Source organism: Sceloporus occidentalis, unplaced genomic scaffold, assembly GCF_023333645.1.
Source record: "Sceloporus occidentalis isolate IW3139 unplaced genomic scaffold, rSceOcc1.0.p SCAF_6, whole genome shotgun sequence".
NCBI classification, from domain to species: Eukaryota; Metazoa; Chordata; class Lepidosauria; order Squamata; family Phrynosomatidae; genus Sceloporus; species Sceloporus occidentalis.
Window position 1 is genome coordinate 56,081,112 of NW_028316986.1, and position 15,866 is coordinate 56,096,977.

The window sequence follows — 15,866 nt, forward strand, 5'->3', positions numbered from 1 at the left end:
TAATACAATAATCGGTTAATAGAAGGTGTTGAAGAATCCAAAAGTTATCTTTTTTCTTTTTCGATAATACATTCAGAAGGTAATGTTAAAAAAATTCTAATTAACAAGGAGAAGTCATTTATTAACAGATAAACAAAGCTGATTGATCTGGTGGGAAGATGTTTTTGTTAATCCTTATATTTTTATTGTCTCTTGTTTTTTGTCATAGTCTGTAAATGTTATTGTTGTTTTGTGTTTGTTCAATGTCTTTAACATTTAATAAAATGACTAAAAATAACTCAGTTAAAACAGTATAGAAATAAGAGTAAAAACATACAAAACTAATCTAATGGCAAAAATTTTTAAATGTTATGAACACCATAGTTGAATCCCTTGGCTCATCATCATCATCAATCATGTCATTACGTTACCAAAGAAAGACCACAGAGGTTACATGCTACAAAATACTGGCTTGTTTTGCATACACACTGGAATGAAAACTCTGAGAGGCAGAACCCTTGTGTCTGCACAGTGGGTATGTTTCCCAGTCTTAGTTCCACAAATTAATCTGTAGTTAAACCAATCTATTCAAGGGGTTGGAATTCGGAGACATAGCCATGTTAGTTTGGAATATCAGTGTGCAGAGATCTTGTAGCAATTTATAGACTAAGTGGCGGCGGAGCAGCAGAGCAGTGGCTCTTTCCCAGGCGGATCAGGGCCATGGCAACTGCACACTGCAGGCCCGATCCAGCCTTTCCAGGGCACGAAAAGGAGCCACAAAAAGCATATCCTTTTTGCACCCTGGAAAGGGTGCCATAGCCATGTTGCCGTGGCTTAGTGGTACTCCTTCAGCGCTGCATCATACGAATGTAGCGCAGGAAGAATGCCATGATGCTGCACACCATGCAGAGTGGTGCGCAGGATCATGATGCCCTGGGGGCAGAGCCAGGCCGTGCGTCGTGGAGACACTACACCCTGACTACGCCCCCCAGCCAGCCTTTCAGGCCAGTCTGAAGAGCCCCTAACTGAAAGAAAGAAGCTGGTAGCGTGACCTTTCATGCATCTGAAGAAACAGACCAAGTCTATGAAGGTTTATGCTACAATGTCTTTCCAGCAGTTAGTTCTTAAAGCTGCTACAAGATCCCTTTGCAATCAATTCAACTTGTTTAAGTACTTATCAAAGGATCTAAATTCCTTAAAGGCACTGCATCCATCTAATCTTGGAAACTAAGAGTCGGCCCTGGACTTGGATGCAAGATAGGCAATGAATGCCAGACACTGGGATATATTTCAGAGGAAGAAACTGGCCAAACCACTTCTGAGTACTCCTTCCCTAAGAAAATCCAGTTAAATTATGGGCTCACCACAAGTCAACAGGTAACTTGAAGTCACATACACACGCAAGTGCTTAGCAAACGTTTCTGCTTAGAAAAAAAGTCCCTCTGAATTCAAGGGGACTTTTAACAGGAAAGTCTACACAAAATTGTAATCTTCATTGATAAACACAGTATGCAAAAGGATCCCGTAGCATCTTTGAGACTGAAATAAAGAAGCTATTAGCATGAGCTTCCATAGACGAGTCTACTTCCTAAAATGCATGAGGTGACAAACACAGTGATTAAATCAATTAAATATATTAGCTAGTTCTATAATCAATTGTTTGTTATTGCCTCCAGAATATAGAACATAGATCCCCACTTCCAGGAGCGTGCCACGCGGCTTTTTTTGGATCCAGGAGTTTTCCAGCTTAAGAAAATGGCCACCAGATCACTCTTGGAAGCAGGGATGCACCCAGGATGTATTCGGGTGGCAGATTTGGTAGCAAAAACCTTCCAATAAGATCAGGATGCAGCCCGAACTAAGACTTAAACTGGATAGAGGTAAAATGGATTATTAAACCATGTGATAAGCTCTTAGGCCTGACTCAAGACTTTATCACACACAGCTTTAAAACCACCACTGATGTTGGATAAGACATGCTAGGTAGGGCATAGGCCAGGAAGTCAAGGTTAGGAAGGAGTGTGGAAGACAGCATGGGTGCCCAGCTGTGCTATTGAAGAGACATGCTCCATGGAATGCTCCCAGACTAGTATGTATCCAATTCCTTTTACTAACATAATCACAGAGAGAATGGGGATCATGTAATAAACTCCTGACTGAGTACAAGATAGTTTCCAATGGTCCTAGTACCTTCAGATGAAATATTTTAATAGAGGCAACAGGAAATAAGCCAGTCTTCCTTCCTCCAACACTATAGACCCAATCATATTTGAAAGTTTCTATGGCTGGTGTCAATTTTGTTTAAAGCTATAAAATATCTATGATCACAGGCCTTTCCTTGTCCATTGGGTTTGGCTGTTCACCTGATTCATATGCTACTTTAGCAATGTGAGAACCTGCTTTTGCATTACTGCTTTGTTATGATCACAGCAATCCTATATAAGAGGCGTCAAATGATCGACCCAGCAGTGCCATACCTTTATTAGGGTTGCTGGTGCTTGTGGGAACTACATGGTGCTGTTGAGCAAAAATTATCAGCTCTTGTACATATCACTGCTGCAATGTGGAATTTGACCACACAGAATTGTTCTTTCTCAATGGTTAATGCATTGACTAGACAAAGAATGAATTGGGCCTCTGTGTGCAAAGCACTTTGCTATTCCTATTGCATTCATCCTCACATTAATCTTGGGAAGAAAGGAGCCAGTTTCATGTCCAAATTACAGCTGAAAGCTTGAGGGATGAGGGAGGGAGAGAGAGTTTTCCTTTAGGATTACTGAGTGAATGTTTGGGCGAACTGGAATGGGAATGCAATGCAGGCCAGATGCCAAGTCAATATATTCAGTGGGACATCCTGGCTTTCTAAATATCTGTGCTAGTGTGGGAGAAAGAAGAAAGTTTTGTCTGTGGGTATTCTGCCAGTTTGAGGCGTATCATTTCCTGGTTTGACCCAGTTTCCTTTTAGAACAGGACGGGAACTGGACAGAGTAGGCACAATTCAAGAGACACAGGCAAGCATGGCAAAGCTGTAATCATTTGTGCTTCAGTTTGGCAGCCTGCAGTGAGTTTTTCTGTCTCACGCTGATTTGTGTACCCAGGCCCTGTAGCTGAGTAGCTCAGAATGATTAATTTAGAAAGAAACAAGCCTGTTCACAATGCTGCAACCTGGAATGGTTGAGATGATGAGTTCCTATTCATATTTAATCACAGCATGAGGGCAGTCCTGTTTTTTTAACCCTAACAAGATCTGTCATTAAAAGTTACTGGAGCTTGACTTTTCTTCATTCTCCGCTAGTCACCCAAATCTAAGGCTGTGGGTCGGATTTTCTTTACAGACAGCTGAGCTACTGCTCTCCCATGAGTCTTTGTTTCTGTTTTTGCTGGATAATGATGATAGGCAGTGCTGGTAGCAGACTTGCTTGTTGGGGAAAGAGGCTTTGATGAATTACGGCTCCTCCAAAGGGACAAATATATCAGGTGTGTTTCGTTTTTTTCTTCCCCGTGGCATTATGATGAAAGAAGCTCAGCATACATTATCCTTATTTCACCAGCAAAAACAAAAGAAATTACTAAAATGGATCCTTATAATAGGTAATGTAGAAAATATTGGTAGTATCAGATATATCTTTATTCAGATCTTTATTGGTATGCTAATCTGAAAAGCTAGGAAGTAGATTCAATTGTCTCTTTTAGGTCTCTTCCAGGGAGATTTCAGACTTGATCTATACAAGGACCCATTTGTTTGTCTTTTTTGTTGTCCACAGTATCCTCAGCATTCTTCTCCAGCACTGCATCTCAAATGACTTGGTTTTCTTTATATCCGCTTTCTTCACTTTCCATATTTCACAGCTGTACATGGTGATGTGGGATAAAATGGCTTGTATGATTCTGACTTTAGTGCTCACTTGTCTTTACTCTTTAGAATCCTGTCTAATTCCTTCATAGCTGCCCTTCTTAGTCCTAGTCTTCTGCTGATTTCTTGACTGCAGTCTTTATTCTGAGCAATGTTTGATCCAAGGTACTGGAACGCTTTAACTATTTCAGTTTCCTCATTGCCTAGGTTAAATTTATATAGATCCTAAATGCTCGTTATTTTTTATTTCTTTATGTTCAGCAGTAATCCTGCCTTTGCACTTTCTTCCTTGACTTTCCTTAATAATTGTTCTAAGTCTGTGGTGTTTTCCACCAGTAGTATGATGTCATCTGCATATCTTAGGCCTATGGTGTGCCCTCGTCACGTGCTAAGGGTTGGCCGAGGGCACACTGCCCATATGTGCCTCACCCCTAGCACGTGACGAGGGCATCAAGATGGCGGCGCCGTGTACACACGGGCTTCACCATTTTGATGTGACGGAGGCTTAGCATCTGCATGTCGCATCCCTTTGTGACGTTGCAAGTGCACCATTGGCGCACTGCAGCGTCACAAGGGTGCTGCAGAAAGAACCCACTTTTTGCAGGTTCTTTTTGCCGCGCAAGGAAGCCACACGGTTTGTCCGCTGTGGCTTCATTGCGTGGCAAAACAAGGTGCCGGTAGACCGCCCTTTTTGGGCGGTCTATACCCCGCCTTAGATTGCTGATATCCCTTACTCCTTGCTTCACTCCTCCTTCTTCTGAGCCTAGACCTATTGACCCTGAGTTCAATCCACTTGTACAACTGCTGATTTCATCTTTATGCAGGTGAAGATTCTCTGGAGGTCCCCCTCCTCTCCTGCTGAGCTAGATGGGATCCCTTGAGACCACATTTTATCTAAAGACTTTGCTGCCACCACCCCATGATATACCTTAGCAATGCATTGGGACACTGCTGGAGAATTCTACTGGTATTTCACTTGCCAACCTAGGAAAGAACTGGGCCAAGCCAAGGCATGTGAGAAAGGAGTGCAAGAGAGGCAGAGTGCCTTAAAGAGAAACTTTGTTCTTTTAAAAAAAGGAGTTTTATAAAAAAAGGATATAACTACATGAAGGACCAATTTGCCCTCTAGGCACAGATAGAAAGTATAAATTACAGAACCAAGTTAATCCAGACAAACTAGGAAAATAAATCCGAAACCTGATGCCCCTGGCTGGTGCATTTTCCCTACTCTTATTAATACAGTACTGTACATCAGATGGGTTTCATAGACTTATTAGTTATAAGGTTCTCACGATCTTCTACCAGGCTTGAACCAGAGAGAAGGCAGACAAGCAGACAGGCTGAAGCATGTTGTTGGGTTGTTGTTGTCATTGATGTTGTTGTTGTTTTGGCCTTCTTAAAACCTCTCATTAGAACAATCTAGATAAAGTTCTCTCTTCTCCCCAATGGCTCATCTCATCTGAGTTTCCATCTCACCACTTGTGTGATGTAGACCCTCATTAAAATGTAACTGTGCCTCCTCCCACATTTAAAACATTGTTATCTGTGGAGAAGGCTCTGATAAATAGAGAGACTTCCATTTCATAGAATCATAGAATCATAGAGTTGGAAGAGACCGCAAGGGCCATCCAGTCCAACCCCCTGCCATGCAGGAAATCCAGATCAAAGCATCCCCAACAGATGGCCATCCAGCCTCCGTTTGAAGATCTCGGAGTGTTGTGGAGGGAGACTCCACTACACTCCAAGGAAGTGTGTTCCACTGTTGAACAGCCCTTACTGTCAGGAAGTTCCTCCTAATGTTGAGGTGGAACCTCTTTTCCTGGAGCTTGCATCCATTGCTCTGTATCTTGTTCTCTGGAGCAGCAGAAAACAAGCTTGCTCCCTCCTCAATATGACATCCCTTCAAATATTTAAACAGGGCTATCATATCACCTCTTAACCTTCTTTTCTCCAGGCTAAACATACCCAGCTCCCTAAGGCATTCCTCATAGGGCATGGTTTCCAGACCCTTCACCATTTTAGTCGCCCTCCTTTGGACAGGCTCCAGTTTCTCCACACCCTTTTTGAATTGTGGCGCCCAGAACTGGACACAATATTTATCACAATACATCTTTAGTATAATAACTGGGGGGAAAGGGATGTAATGTGCTGAAACATTTGTGTTGGAATCAAACTATAGTGAAATAGGCCAAGAAAAACTCATCCATGGGGTTGCCAGGTCATGATTATGTCAGGCTCTAAGATTTTAGGGCCAAACCCTGAAACTGTGGGATCATGTCTTGTGATGTCCCAAGAAGCTGTCCAAAGTGATGTTACAAAGAGCAGCTCCTGGTGATGCCATAAAGCATGATACATGAAAGATCAATCACATTAGCACAAAGACTGTGATTTAAATTAAAACACAAAATCTACCCAATGAGGACAATACAAATACACATACCAGACATATATATGCACTCAATGCTTGTGTGCTGAGGTTCCTCCTGCTTGCTCTGAGAACTGGAGATGAGAGGCCAGGCCCTGAGATTTGGCAACCCTAGTCACCCATATGGTCTCCAGGACCAAGAACAACAGAGCTAAGCAAATTTTGTTTTCCAGTTAATTGGATTGGTTCTCAGAGATTTTATAGAGACCCTGACCTTATTGGTTCAAATGAAATTTTGTTCTAAGGGTCAATAACAAACAGATACAGATTATCTGAAGAGAAACAATGTGCATTTGTCTGGTTCCAGGTTCATACCCGTGCACCTGAACCATATGATTTTATACACCACTACAAAGTTATAAATAATGCAATAAGGATCTGAAGTCCAGTCAGTATTGCTTGTCAAAAACTGTAGGTAAATTCTATATTTAAAACACTAAACAAAACTGCATTCTGAATCCATATATTTCCTGGCTACCTAAAAATCAAGCAGAGGCAAGTAATTTATACTTTTGGGATACTACTCTTAAAGGAAAGAAGAAGAAAGCAGAAATAAATTCCTAATTAATTACAATTAAACCAAATATGTATTGTATATGATTTAAATTATAGACCACCTTAATGGGAATAATGAAGATAATAGTTGGAACAAAGGAGGTTAAACAAAAATGCAGTTAAAGCATCAACCTGATTTCATTTAGATCCAGGGTCCAGCTGCATTGGAACTATTTTTCAATTTAAATTATCCTGTGGCTGTTATTTTAATTTCCCACATTGCCACCAACACATTGTTACTCTAAGGCCTGGTGGAGATGTATGCGTGATAATTACCCAGAATGTAAGTAATGCCAAATTGTGGGGACTGTGAAAAATTAAAATGTCAGAGTGATATATGTGGTTATAATCCTTGAAGAGGTACATAATAAACTCATTAGAGCATGGCCTTCCGCACAGAAAATATTGTAAACAACACCTGCGTTCCACTCTGAAAGCAGAAACACACCTATCCCAGCCTTCTTGTGGTTCATAAACAAACTGTTTTTAAAACTGTATAAGGCTACTTTATTTTAATAATGAGAATGAAGAGAGCAGAGCAAAAATTATATGACTGGAAGGGAGAAATGCATCTGCCTCTGACAACTCTGATGAAAGATAGAAGCTATAAGAGCTATAAGAGCATCAGAAAAACTAGGATGGATTAAATCAAAAGCCTATCTAGTCCACTTCTATATTCATGCATTAAACGATGTAGAAAAAACACATGAGTTCAATAACCCCGTCCTTGTCGTGAATGTCAACATCTAGTATCAAGCTGTAAACTGCCTCTGATACTAGTGGTAACACTATAGGTTGGAAAGTGTAGTTTTCTGGATTACAGTTTCCAGAAGCCCACAACCAGTTACTCAGCTGTCTGAGGAAATCTGGACATTATAGTCCAGAAAAGTTTCTCACCCCCTCAAACGCTGGGTAATACATAGCATCATTACTAGTACCACTATGGCCTTCTCCATGATGCTTTTGTCCAATCTCTCTTTAAAGTTCTATGGGCTATAAACCAGACAGGATGTATATACGTACATATGACAGAAAGGTCTGTTCATGGCCACATGAAAGAAGCTGCTATACTGCAAAAAGTGGAGCAGATCCAGTGGTGTAGCTACAAGGCAGGCAAAATGAAGGCACTGCCCCCCAAATAAAAATACTGTTGCCTCCAAATAAAAAATTCCTCTGGTCCCCACATATCTAGCATTGTAGTAAGTTAAAGCTTCAGATGAATATTTAGCAATACAGTTTAGACTTCCAAAGAAAAGAGATAGGCCAAGTAACCAAAGAAATGTTAAGACAGTAAATATGAGTTCTAGATGTGAATGGTTTTCAATGTCTCCTTCTCTGCAATGTTAGAAATTTAGGGACTGAAGGAAAAATTTATTTGGAGAGGGGCAATGCCCTGCCCCTTCCCTCATGGTTAAATCCTGGTCAGATCTACCAAGATATCATGCACTTTGTGATAAAAGCATAAAATCTGGCACAGATAAAGTTAATTTCGTTGCTAAAGGATCTACAGATGGGTCCAATGGTCACTTCAACTTTAAAGAAAAATGCGTTTGTCATTTTTAAGAGGACCACAACAGAGTTGTTCTGGTTCCTATGAGACACTGCCCTCAGAATTTTCAGTAATGATGATAAGCAGCTTGTAATTACTAAGACTCATGAAATTCTGAGTGTACAAACACTGCAGGATTTGGCATGTTTTACATGGTAATAACACAGATGAAACAAGCAACAAAGTGTGTGCAAAGAAAAATAACATGCACTTAATTCCACCTTATAAGGGCAGCTTTAGAGGACCGTATGACATGTATGGGACAAGTAATCCTACTGAGATTGGATCTTCCAGCATAGCTTTCAGCAAAATGTTGATATTATAGGATGATACAAACCACTATAAAATCTAAACATGTCAAATAACATGCAAACACCAGGTTCAGCCTCATTGTCTCTTATGATACACTTGGACATGGGTGCCATTTTGAAAATGGCTGTTATTGTCTTCAGGAGCCAAATGAATGATGGCCCATTATCCAAATTTGTTTAATATATAGTAAGCAAAATCTGTGACAGGTTTTGTGTTTTTATCAAAAAGTATATGTACAATTCTTTCATATTTTTCAGTTTATCCATCCTGATAGTGCTACTAAGTAACAGATGCATACAATTAATAATAATAATAATAATTAGACCTTGCTTGGTAACATCCACATGAATGCAAGAATAGGAAAATGAATGCCAGGTACAGGTCATTCAGGGCTTGGAATGGTTACTCAAAATAGCATCATCTTACTCATTTGTCTTTCCCCCCCAAGAGTAATATGCTGTTTATTACTTGCAAGTAATGTAATATGTTATTAACACATTACCCACAATATTACTTATTTTCAAAAATTCAATTAAAAATGGCTCGAAGCCCTTCCAGAATTCCCTCCTGCAATATAATGCATCTTGTAAAATAAATGCAGAAAATCCCTAGTTGGTGCGGGGCCATCTAAGGCATTCTTTGTTAGTCCACAATCCGATGGTGTATGTCTACTCCCTCTCATCCAGCACCCACAAAAGAACATTATACCCCCAAGGTAACATTTCAGAAACAGGTGATTGTTGCTCTTTGTGCAAGAATTCTAATGCAAATATAATTTAATTAAAATGTCATACTAACGATTTTGCTGCTAGCCACTTAAAAAAAAAACAAAATAGTGAATATTATTATTATTATTTTTAAAGTGGTATTGTACTTATTTTTAATTTCTGTCCCAGTTTTTTCCTAACATGGGACTGAAGGCAGCTTACACCATAGGTTAAAGTCAAATACAGCTAAAACTATTTGTAGCATAAAAGTTTAAATAATTAAATAAGCAATCCCATTAAAACACTTGTTTAAATAAGCTTAAAAGCACCGAAGACATAATTATTAAGATAAACATAAAGCATGCCAGTTAAACACCTGCTCTACGACAGCCAATTAACAGCCAAATAAGGCTGTCCTTGTAAGGTGTCCAAATAAAAAGGTCTTTGCTTGAGAGAAGAAAGAGGGCAGAGAAGGGATAACCTAGGCTCATCCGCACTGCAGACATAACAAACTACATTTCCCAGAATTCCATAGCATTTAATGTGGTGTCAAACTGGACTATTTCTACTGTGTGGATGCAGCCCTAGTCTTCCATAGGAGATAATTCCAGTCTAAGAGCTGCTGCTGAAAAGGTCCTCTCCTGTGTCTTTGCTAAATGTGCCGGTACCACATAAAGCCCTCCCCTGAGAATCCTAATACTTGGGCAGGACCATATAGGGAGATACAGCCTGTCAGATGGCTTGAGCCTGAGCCACATAGGGCTTTATAGGTCACAACCAGCACTTTGGACCATGCCCCAAAGCAGATCTATAGCCAATGAAGATTTAGTAATATAGGGTTTATATATGCCCTGTAATCAGCCCTGGTCAACAGTCTGGTCAAGCAGGATGTAATCAAGGCTTGTGTCACCCTGGCCAGATCTGACATCTCCAGGAATGTGTGCAGCTGGAGCATTAGCTTTCACTCGGCAAATACATATCTGGCCACTATTGAAACCCTGCGTGTAGGCTCAGTGATGAGTCCAGAAGTATAGTCAAGCTGACAACCTTACATTTCAGGAGGAGGGCAACCCCATCCAGCACAGGCTGAATCCTTATTCCCTAACCTCCCTTTCAATTGAGCAGGAGCACCTCAATCTTGTTTGGATTAAATTTCAATTTTTAAAAGCAATGATCCAATCCATTATTGACAGAAAGCACTGGTTAACAGAATAACAGAAGTGTGGTTTTATCAAGGTGCTTTTTCAATCCCAGAGCACTCAAGTGTCAAAGGTACTTTAGAGGTCTGATAACTTTACCATACCCCTCAACTTTCCCAAATTGTCAGAAACATTCCTGATTCATCCACTGTCTTCTATTCCAGCTGCTTTTAAAATGTCGTAGTTTCTCTCTCCTTCTTCCACTTTCCCCCTTTGTCCAGAGCTTACTTCAGTTGCTACAAACTAAATTCAAAGTGCAAAAGAAATTTGCACACAATTAACTCAGTTGTGGGGAGGGAGGGGTGGAATCTTGTCATTTCCAATAGGGTCAGGCAAAAGCAAGGGGCTGCAGCCTCTCCTAACTTGTGTGTTATTCTTCATTAATAATGTTTGCCATCTTGACCACACACTGATGTTGCTTGGCCACATGTGTCCCACAGTTTTCATCTGTTGGAAGGTATACTTTACATGTGTCCCACATCCAATCTGCTAGAATGGGAAAAACTGAAAATGAAAATAGTCTCCCCAGCAAACACCAAGTTTCGACACATAGGCGCACAAAGGCATGACCCCAGCTGTTTCTCTCAAACTGAGTAGACGACTTGCATCATTGGGAACTTTCTATGCCCTTGGTTTAATGGGTATATTCTTGTAGCAACTATCAATTGGATTTATGCCAGACTGTCAGACTCCAAATGGTTTACCACACCCAGGCACACTTTGTACTGTCATGTGTGGGCTATGACCTCCTTAAGAGAAAGGAAAACACTGAATGTCCACAATAATTTGTTCCTGCCACTTCCTCAGTTTGCCAGCTTCAGAAGAGGACCAAAAACAACAGCAACAAAAAACAGGACCTCGATTTTGGAAGGTGATGCCACACTTGGGCTAAATGGTCCAACCAGTATTGCGTGACTGACTTGATAATCTCAAGGTGTTCCGTGCCAGAAAGACTGCCAAGTCTTTTGAATGCGCTTTTGTTATCTCCTCTACAGTAGCCTGCCAAGGTATGTGGTTTGGCAGGGCAGAAGCAGCTTCCTTGTTTGTATTTTGTTCCCTTGCGTCAACACAGTGGACTTGTAGATCAAAAATGTATTATCATGAAATTCTTGCACGCATGAGATTAAGTAGCTTCTCTATCATTTCAAGAACTGAAAGCCACAGGATGTATCCGTGTCGTTACCATTGGCTTTCTGAGCACCCTGTGGGTGTCCAGGGTGGTTCTTGATAGTCCCAAGGAAGTGCACCAAAGTGAGTAGCAAAGTAAAATGCTCCCCTCCTTTGTGATGCCACTATATGGTTTTGGCAGTCAATCTTGTTTCTTAAGAAAACCCACAACATGAGACAACACCATCAAAACAACCTCTCTGATTCTGAATCTATCACCTGATTTGCACTGCAGACATAATCCGGTTTGACACCACTTTAACTGCCCTGGCTCAAGGCTATGGGATTCTGGGAATTGTTCTTGTGCAAACATGATGTTGCATGATATAGCGATTATCCCATGATAATTTCTCTTTATTCACATGATAATCGTGGGATAATCACTATATCACACAATGACACATGATAATCTTGCGCTATTGTGTGGTATTGATGGGAGCATCACATGCTCCCGGTTTTTTTGCCTGTGTGACAAAGTCCTAGGCTCATAGGGTGCATCTAGAGAAGGAATTTAGTGTACAATGCACTGCAATCACACACTCAGTCATGGAATTTTCTGGGGAGTCCAGATGACACTGTTTCCCATTTACACTCCTCCTGTGTTTTCCTACCTTTCTGTGTCATTTTTCTTCTCCTCCCGTCCCCCCCCCATTGCCCCCCCCCAAAAAAAAAGTCAGAATAGCTGCACAATGCCTTTTGGATTGGTAGTGCAGTACTTGATCTGGAAGCAGGCTCAGGTTCAGGCTTTAGGATTCAGTGGTTATTTGATATGAGAAAATGATGCTTTCCCCCTTGACTGCATTTGAGGTGTCAAATAATCTACTTTTAAGTCTTGTTGACACTGTGATCTTAATGCACTCCTCGAAGGATTAAAACTCTTTCAAACACATCATTTACCTGATATCCTGGCAATAAACTTATTCCAGAAAAATAACTTAATTTTTCTCTTCCCTTTTGTTTAAGGCAGCCTGTAACTTAGATCTGTCAAGATGGGTGTGGTTGGCTGTTCTTCAAACTAAAATGTATTCTGAATGATTAAAGAGAAGCTTGGCACCGTTTCAGACAAAACAACATTTATCTGTGTAAAAAAATGCCACCAAATGGCATGTAGAACAGCTTTCTCTCCTGCAATTACGCAGGGATTTTTTTTAACCGCATGCAGAGAAATAAATGATTCAGCTTGTTCATTTTCTCTAATTAAAAATATTACGTGAGGAAAACGCTAAATAATCTTTCATTGTTTATATGTGGTTTCAGTGTTTATGTTGTTTGTGGTGAAGGAGGCTGAATGAACATGCTGATGCTGCAGTTACTACAATGCAGAGGTCTTAATTACATTGTAAAGCCATTGAATTGAAAGCTAAGGGGGCCATAAAAATAATGGGCTACTATACCAGGCTACATTTCAAGCTAAGGTTTGGGATTAGATACCCTGCTCTTCCACGAAATCAGGTTGAAGATCAAAGCCAGACTGGAATGCACTGGTCTCCAAAGCCATGCATAATATCATGGAAATGCTGAGACAGCAATGTTAGTATGAAAGGTTAGTACCTTTAATTAATCATTAATGAACCAAAAAAATTCTAAGGCATAGCTGTGTTACTCTGGGTCAATATGGAAAGGGACCTTGTAGCACCTTTGAGGCTGAGAAAAAGAGGCTGGTAGCATACACTTTCATACACTTATGTCAACTTCATCAAATGTCAGTCTGATGAAGTACACTTAAATCTATGAAAGCTTATGCTACCAACTTTTTTCTTTTAGTCTCAAAGGTGCTACAAGATCTGTTTGTATACTAAAAAAATCTAATTCAATTGTATTTATGTTGGAATGGCAAAAAATCTATCATATTTATGTTAAATTGCCATTTAAGGACTTTGGACAAGTCACATGTTCTTAGCTTCAGAGGAAAGGAATGGCAAACCTCCTCCGAACAAATCTTGCCAAGAAATCCCCATGATATCTGTGTAAGGCAGGGTGACCAGATGTGCTAACTGCAAAGGAGGACAAGCACCACAAAATATAGGATATGTAAGAAAAATGTAGGACATTACAAAATAAAAGCTACAAAACACTAATATAAATGTAAATTCATGCTTCTTAGTCATGTTCAAAATGGAAGATATTTTGGAATTTCTCCTGGGAAGAAGGCTGAAATGTAGGACATGTCCTAGAACAGGGGTAGGCAACCTGCGGCCCGCGGCCCGAATGCGGCCCGGCGAGGCCTTGGGATCGGCCCCAGCCCAGTCCTGCCACCGATTGCCGCCGGGGCCTTTGGCGTCTCGCGCAAGGGGCATGGTGGAGCAATTGTCTATAGAAGCCTCAGAAACATGCATTTATCTTAACATTTTTTAAAAAATCAGCAATTTTTTTCACCTGTCCTCCATTTTTTATGTAAAAAGTGCCCTCCATTTGAAAATTTTGTCCTACATTTGTCTCGGTTTATTTATTTATTTAATTTTTTAAAAAATTATTTAATTATTTATTTTTTGGCTTCGGCCCCCCAGTTGTCTGAGGCACAGCAACCCGGCCCCTGGCTAAAAAGGGTTGCCTACCCCTGTCCTAGAAAATGGATGCAAAAGGTCACCATATCTTAGGGTCGCCATAAATCAGAAATGATTTGAAAGCACATAACACACACACACACACACACACACACTAAAAGCATGAATATAAAAAATGCCACCCATTATTTTACTCCTTCCTCTTGTCCTCATTTTGAACTCTAGAGGCAAGGAAACAGTCATATCCAAGGCAGAGGACAGAAAGAAATGGATGCAAAAGGTTTTTCTTGTAAAATATCTTGCACACAGGTCACAATAACTCACACAGAATGTGCTAGAGAGGCTCATAAAACAGCACATAAAGATGAATAACTCCTACAGTAGCCTTCTTCAACTTGGTGTTCTCCAAATAGGTTACACTGTCACTCCCAGCATTCTCAGCCAGCATGGCCAAATTACAATCTATCACATCTGGAGAGTGCCAAGGTGGGGCAGGTTGGCCTACTGGCTCCTACACTTTGCTCTATAAAACTGACCAAATGATGGACTCAAACAAGAGTCAATAGTGTGATACGACAGCCAAAAAAGCCAAGAGAATTCTAGACTGCATTTTCTTTTTAATTTTATTTAATTATATCTGTATCACTAATTGCCTGAGACAATGAATAAATCAAAATCAGTTAAAACAATACAAAGATAAAATCATTTAAAATGCATTAAAATACTCTTTAAAAACTCCTAAGAAGCAGTCTAAAAATCCAATCCATCAACACTAAAACTCAAGTATGTGGAATCCTGTATCTACCACCTACTGTATATCTATCTAGTAATCTATCTAGTCTAGTAATAATTTAATTTTGTTTCCAATATAAAAATTATTAACCACTGCAATTCTAGGCTGCTTCAACAGGACTATAGTGTCCAAATTAATTTGAACATTTCAGTGTGGCAGAAATATTATTTGATTATACTGGGGATATTCCCTTTTAACTGAAAGATAGTGAATCTATCTTGTTTTAGAATACTTTCTATCCTGCTTTCAAAGGACCTCCAGGGTTCTTTATGGGGGGGGGGGGGGAATGAAAAGACAATAAAGTGAAAGGTGGACTGTTTCCAGAAATGTATTGCTCACTACATTAACACCAATGACTTTGTATACTCAGCTTTTAGTCATACTACTGGTTGAAATACAAAATAAAGAGGTCGTGCACAGTGACTTTAATGTCAGTGGAATGACACTAATGGCCCTTTCTAATTCAAGCAAGTGATGCTATACAGAGGCCTGAAATTAATGCATTTTTAAAGTTATTTTTATGTTGGAAGAGTTGGAGTAGAGAACAGAGGAAGTGTTAAAGGGGGTTTATTTGATGGGGTGCCCTTTCTGGTCTGCTATGATTTTAAGGCTGTAATTATGCTTAGGAAAAGAGAGATTCTCCTGTGTTTACCAAAAAGGTTATTGACAAAAAATTGTTTACCATACATTATTGGAAGAATGTGCCACAAAGGACTAATGACAGGTATGAAACATTGCACAAATGTATAAAAACACATCCATATCTCAAATACATATACATCAGACACCGATGTAACTAAGGATTAGAACAGAAGTAAGTAGC

At 40.0% G+C, this 15,866-nt stretch overlaps 1 protein-coding gene across 1 annotated transcript in view; it reads left to right on the top strand.

Annotated features, from left to right (window-relative positions):
• Positions 1 to 3,283: 3,283 nt before the first annotated feature.
• The window catches only part of RNF212 (ring finger protein 212), a 37,899-nt gene continuing 25,316 nt past the window's right edge, over positions 3,284 to 15,866 (top strand). Inside the window, exon 1 of the mRNA XM_089529729.1 lies at positions 3,284 to 3,456. Within this exon, the coding sequence (XP_089385855.1) occupies positions 3,420 to 3,456 (37 nt within the window). The 5' untranslated portion in view covers positions 3,284 to 3,419. The remainder of the gene's footprint in view (positions 3,457 to 15,866) is intronic.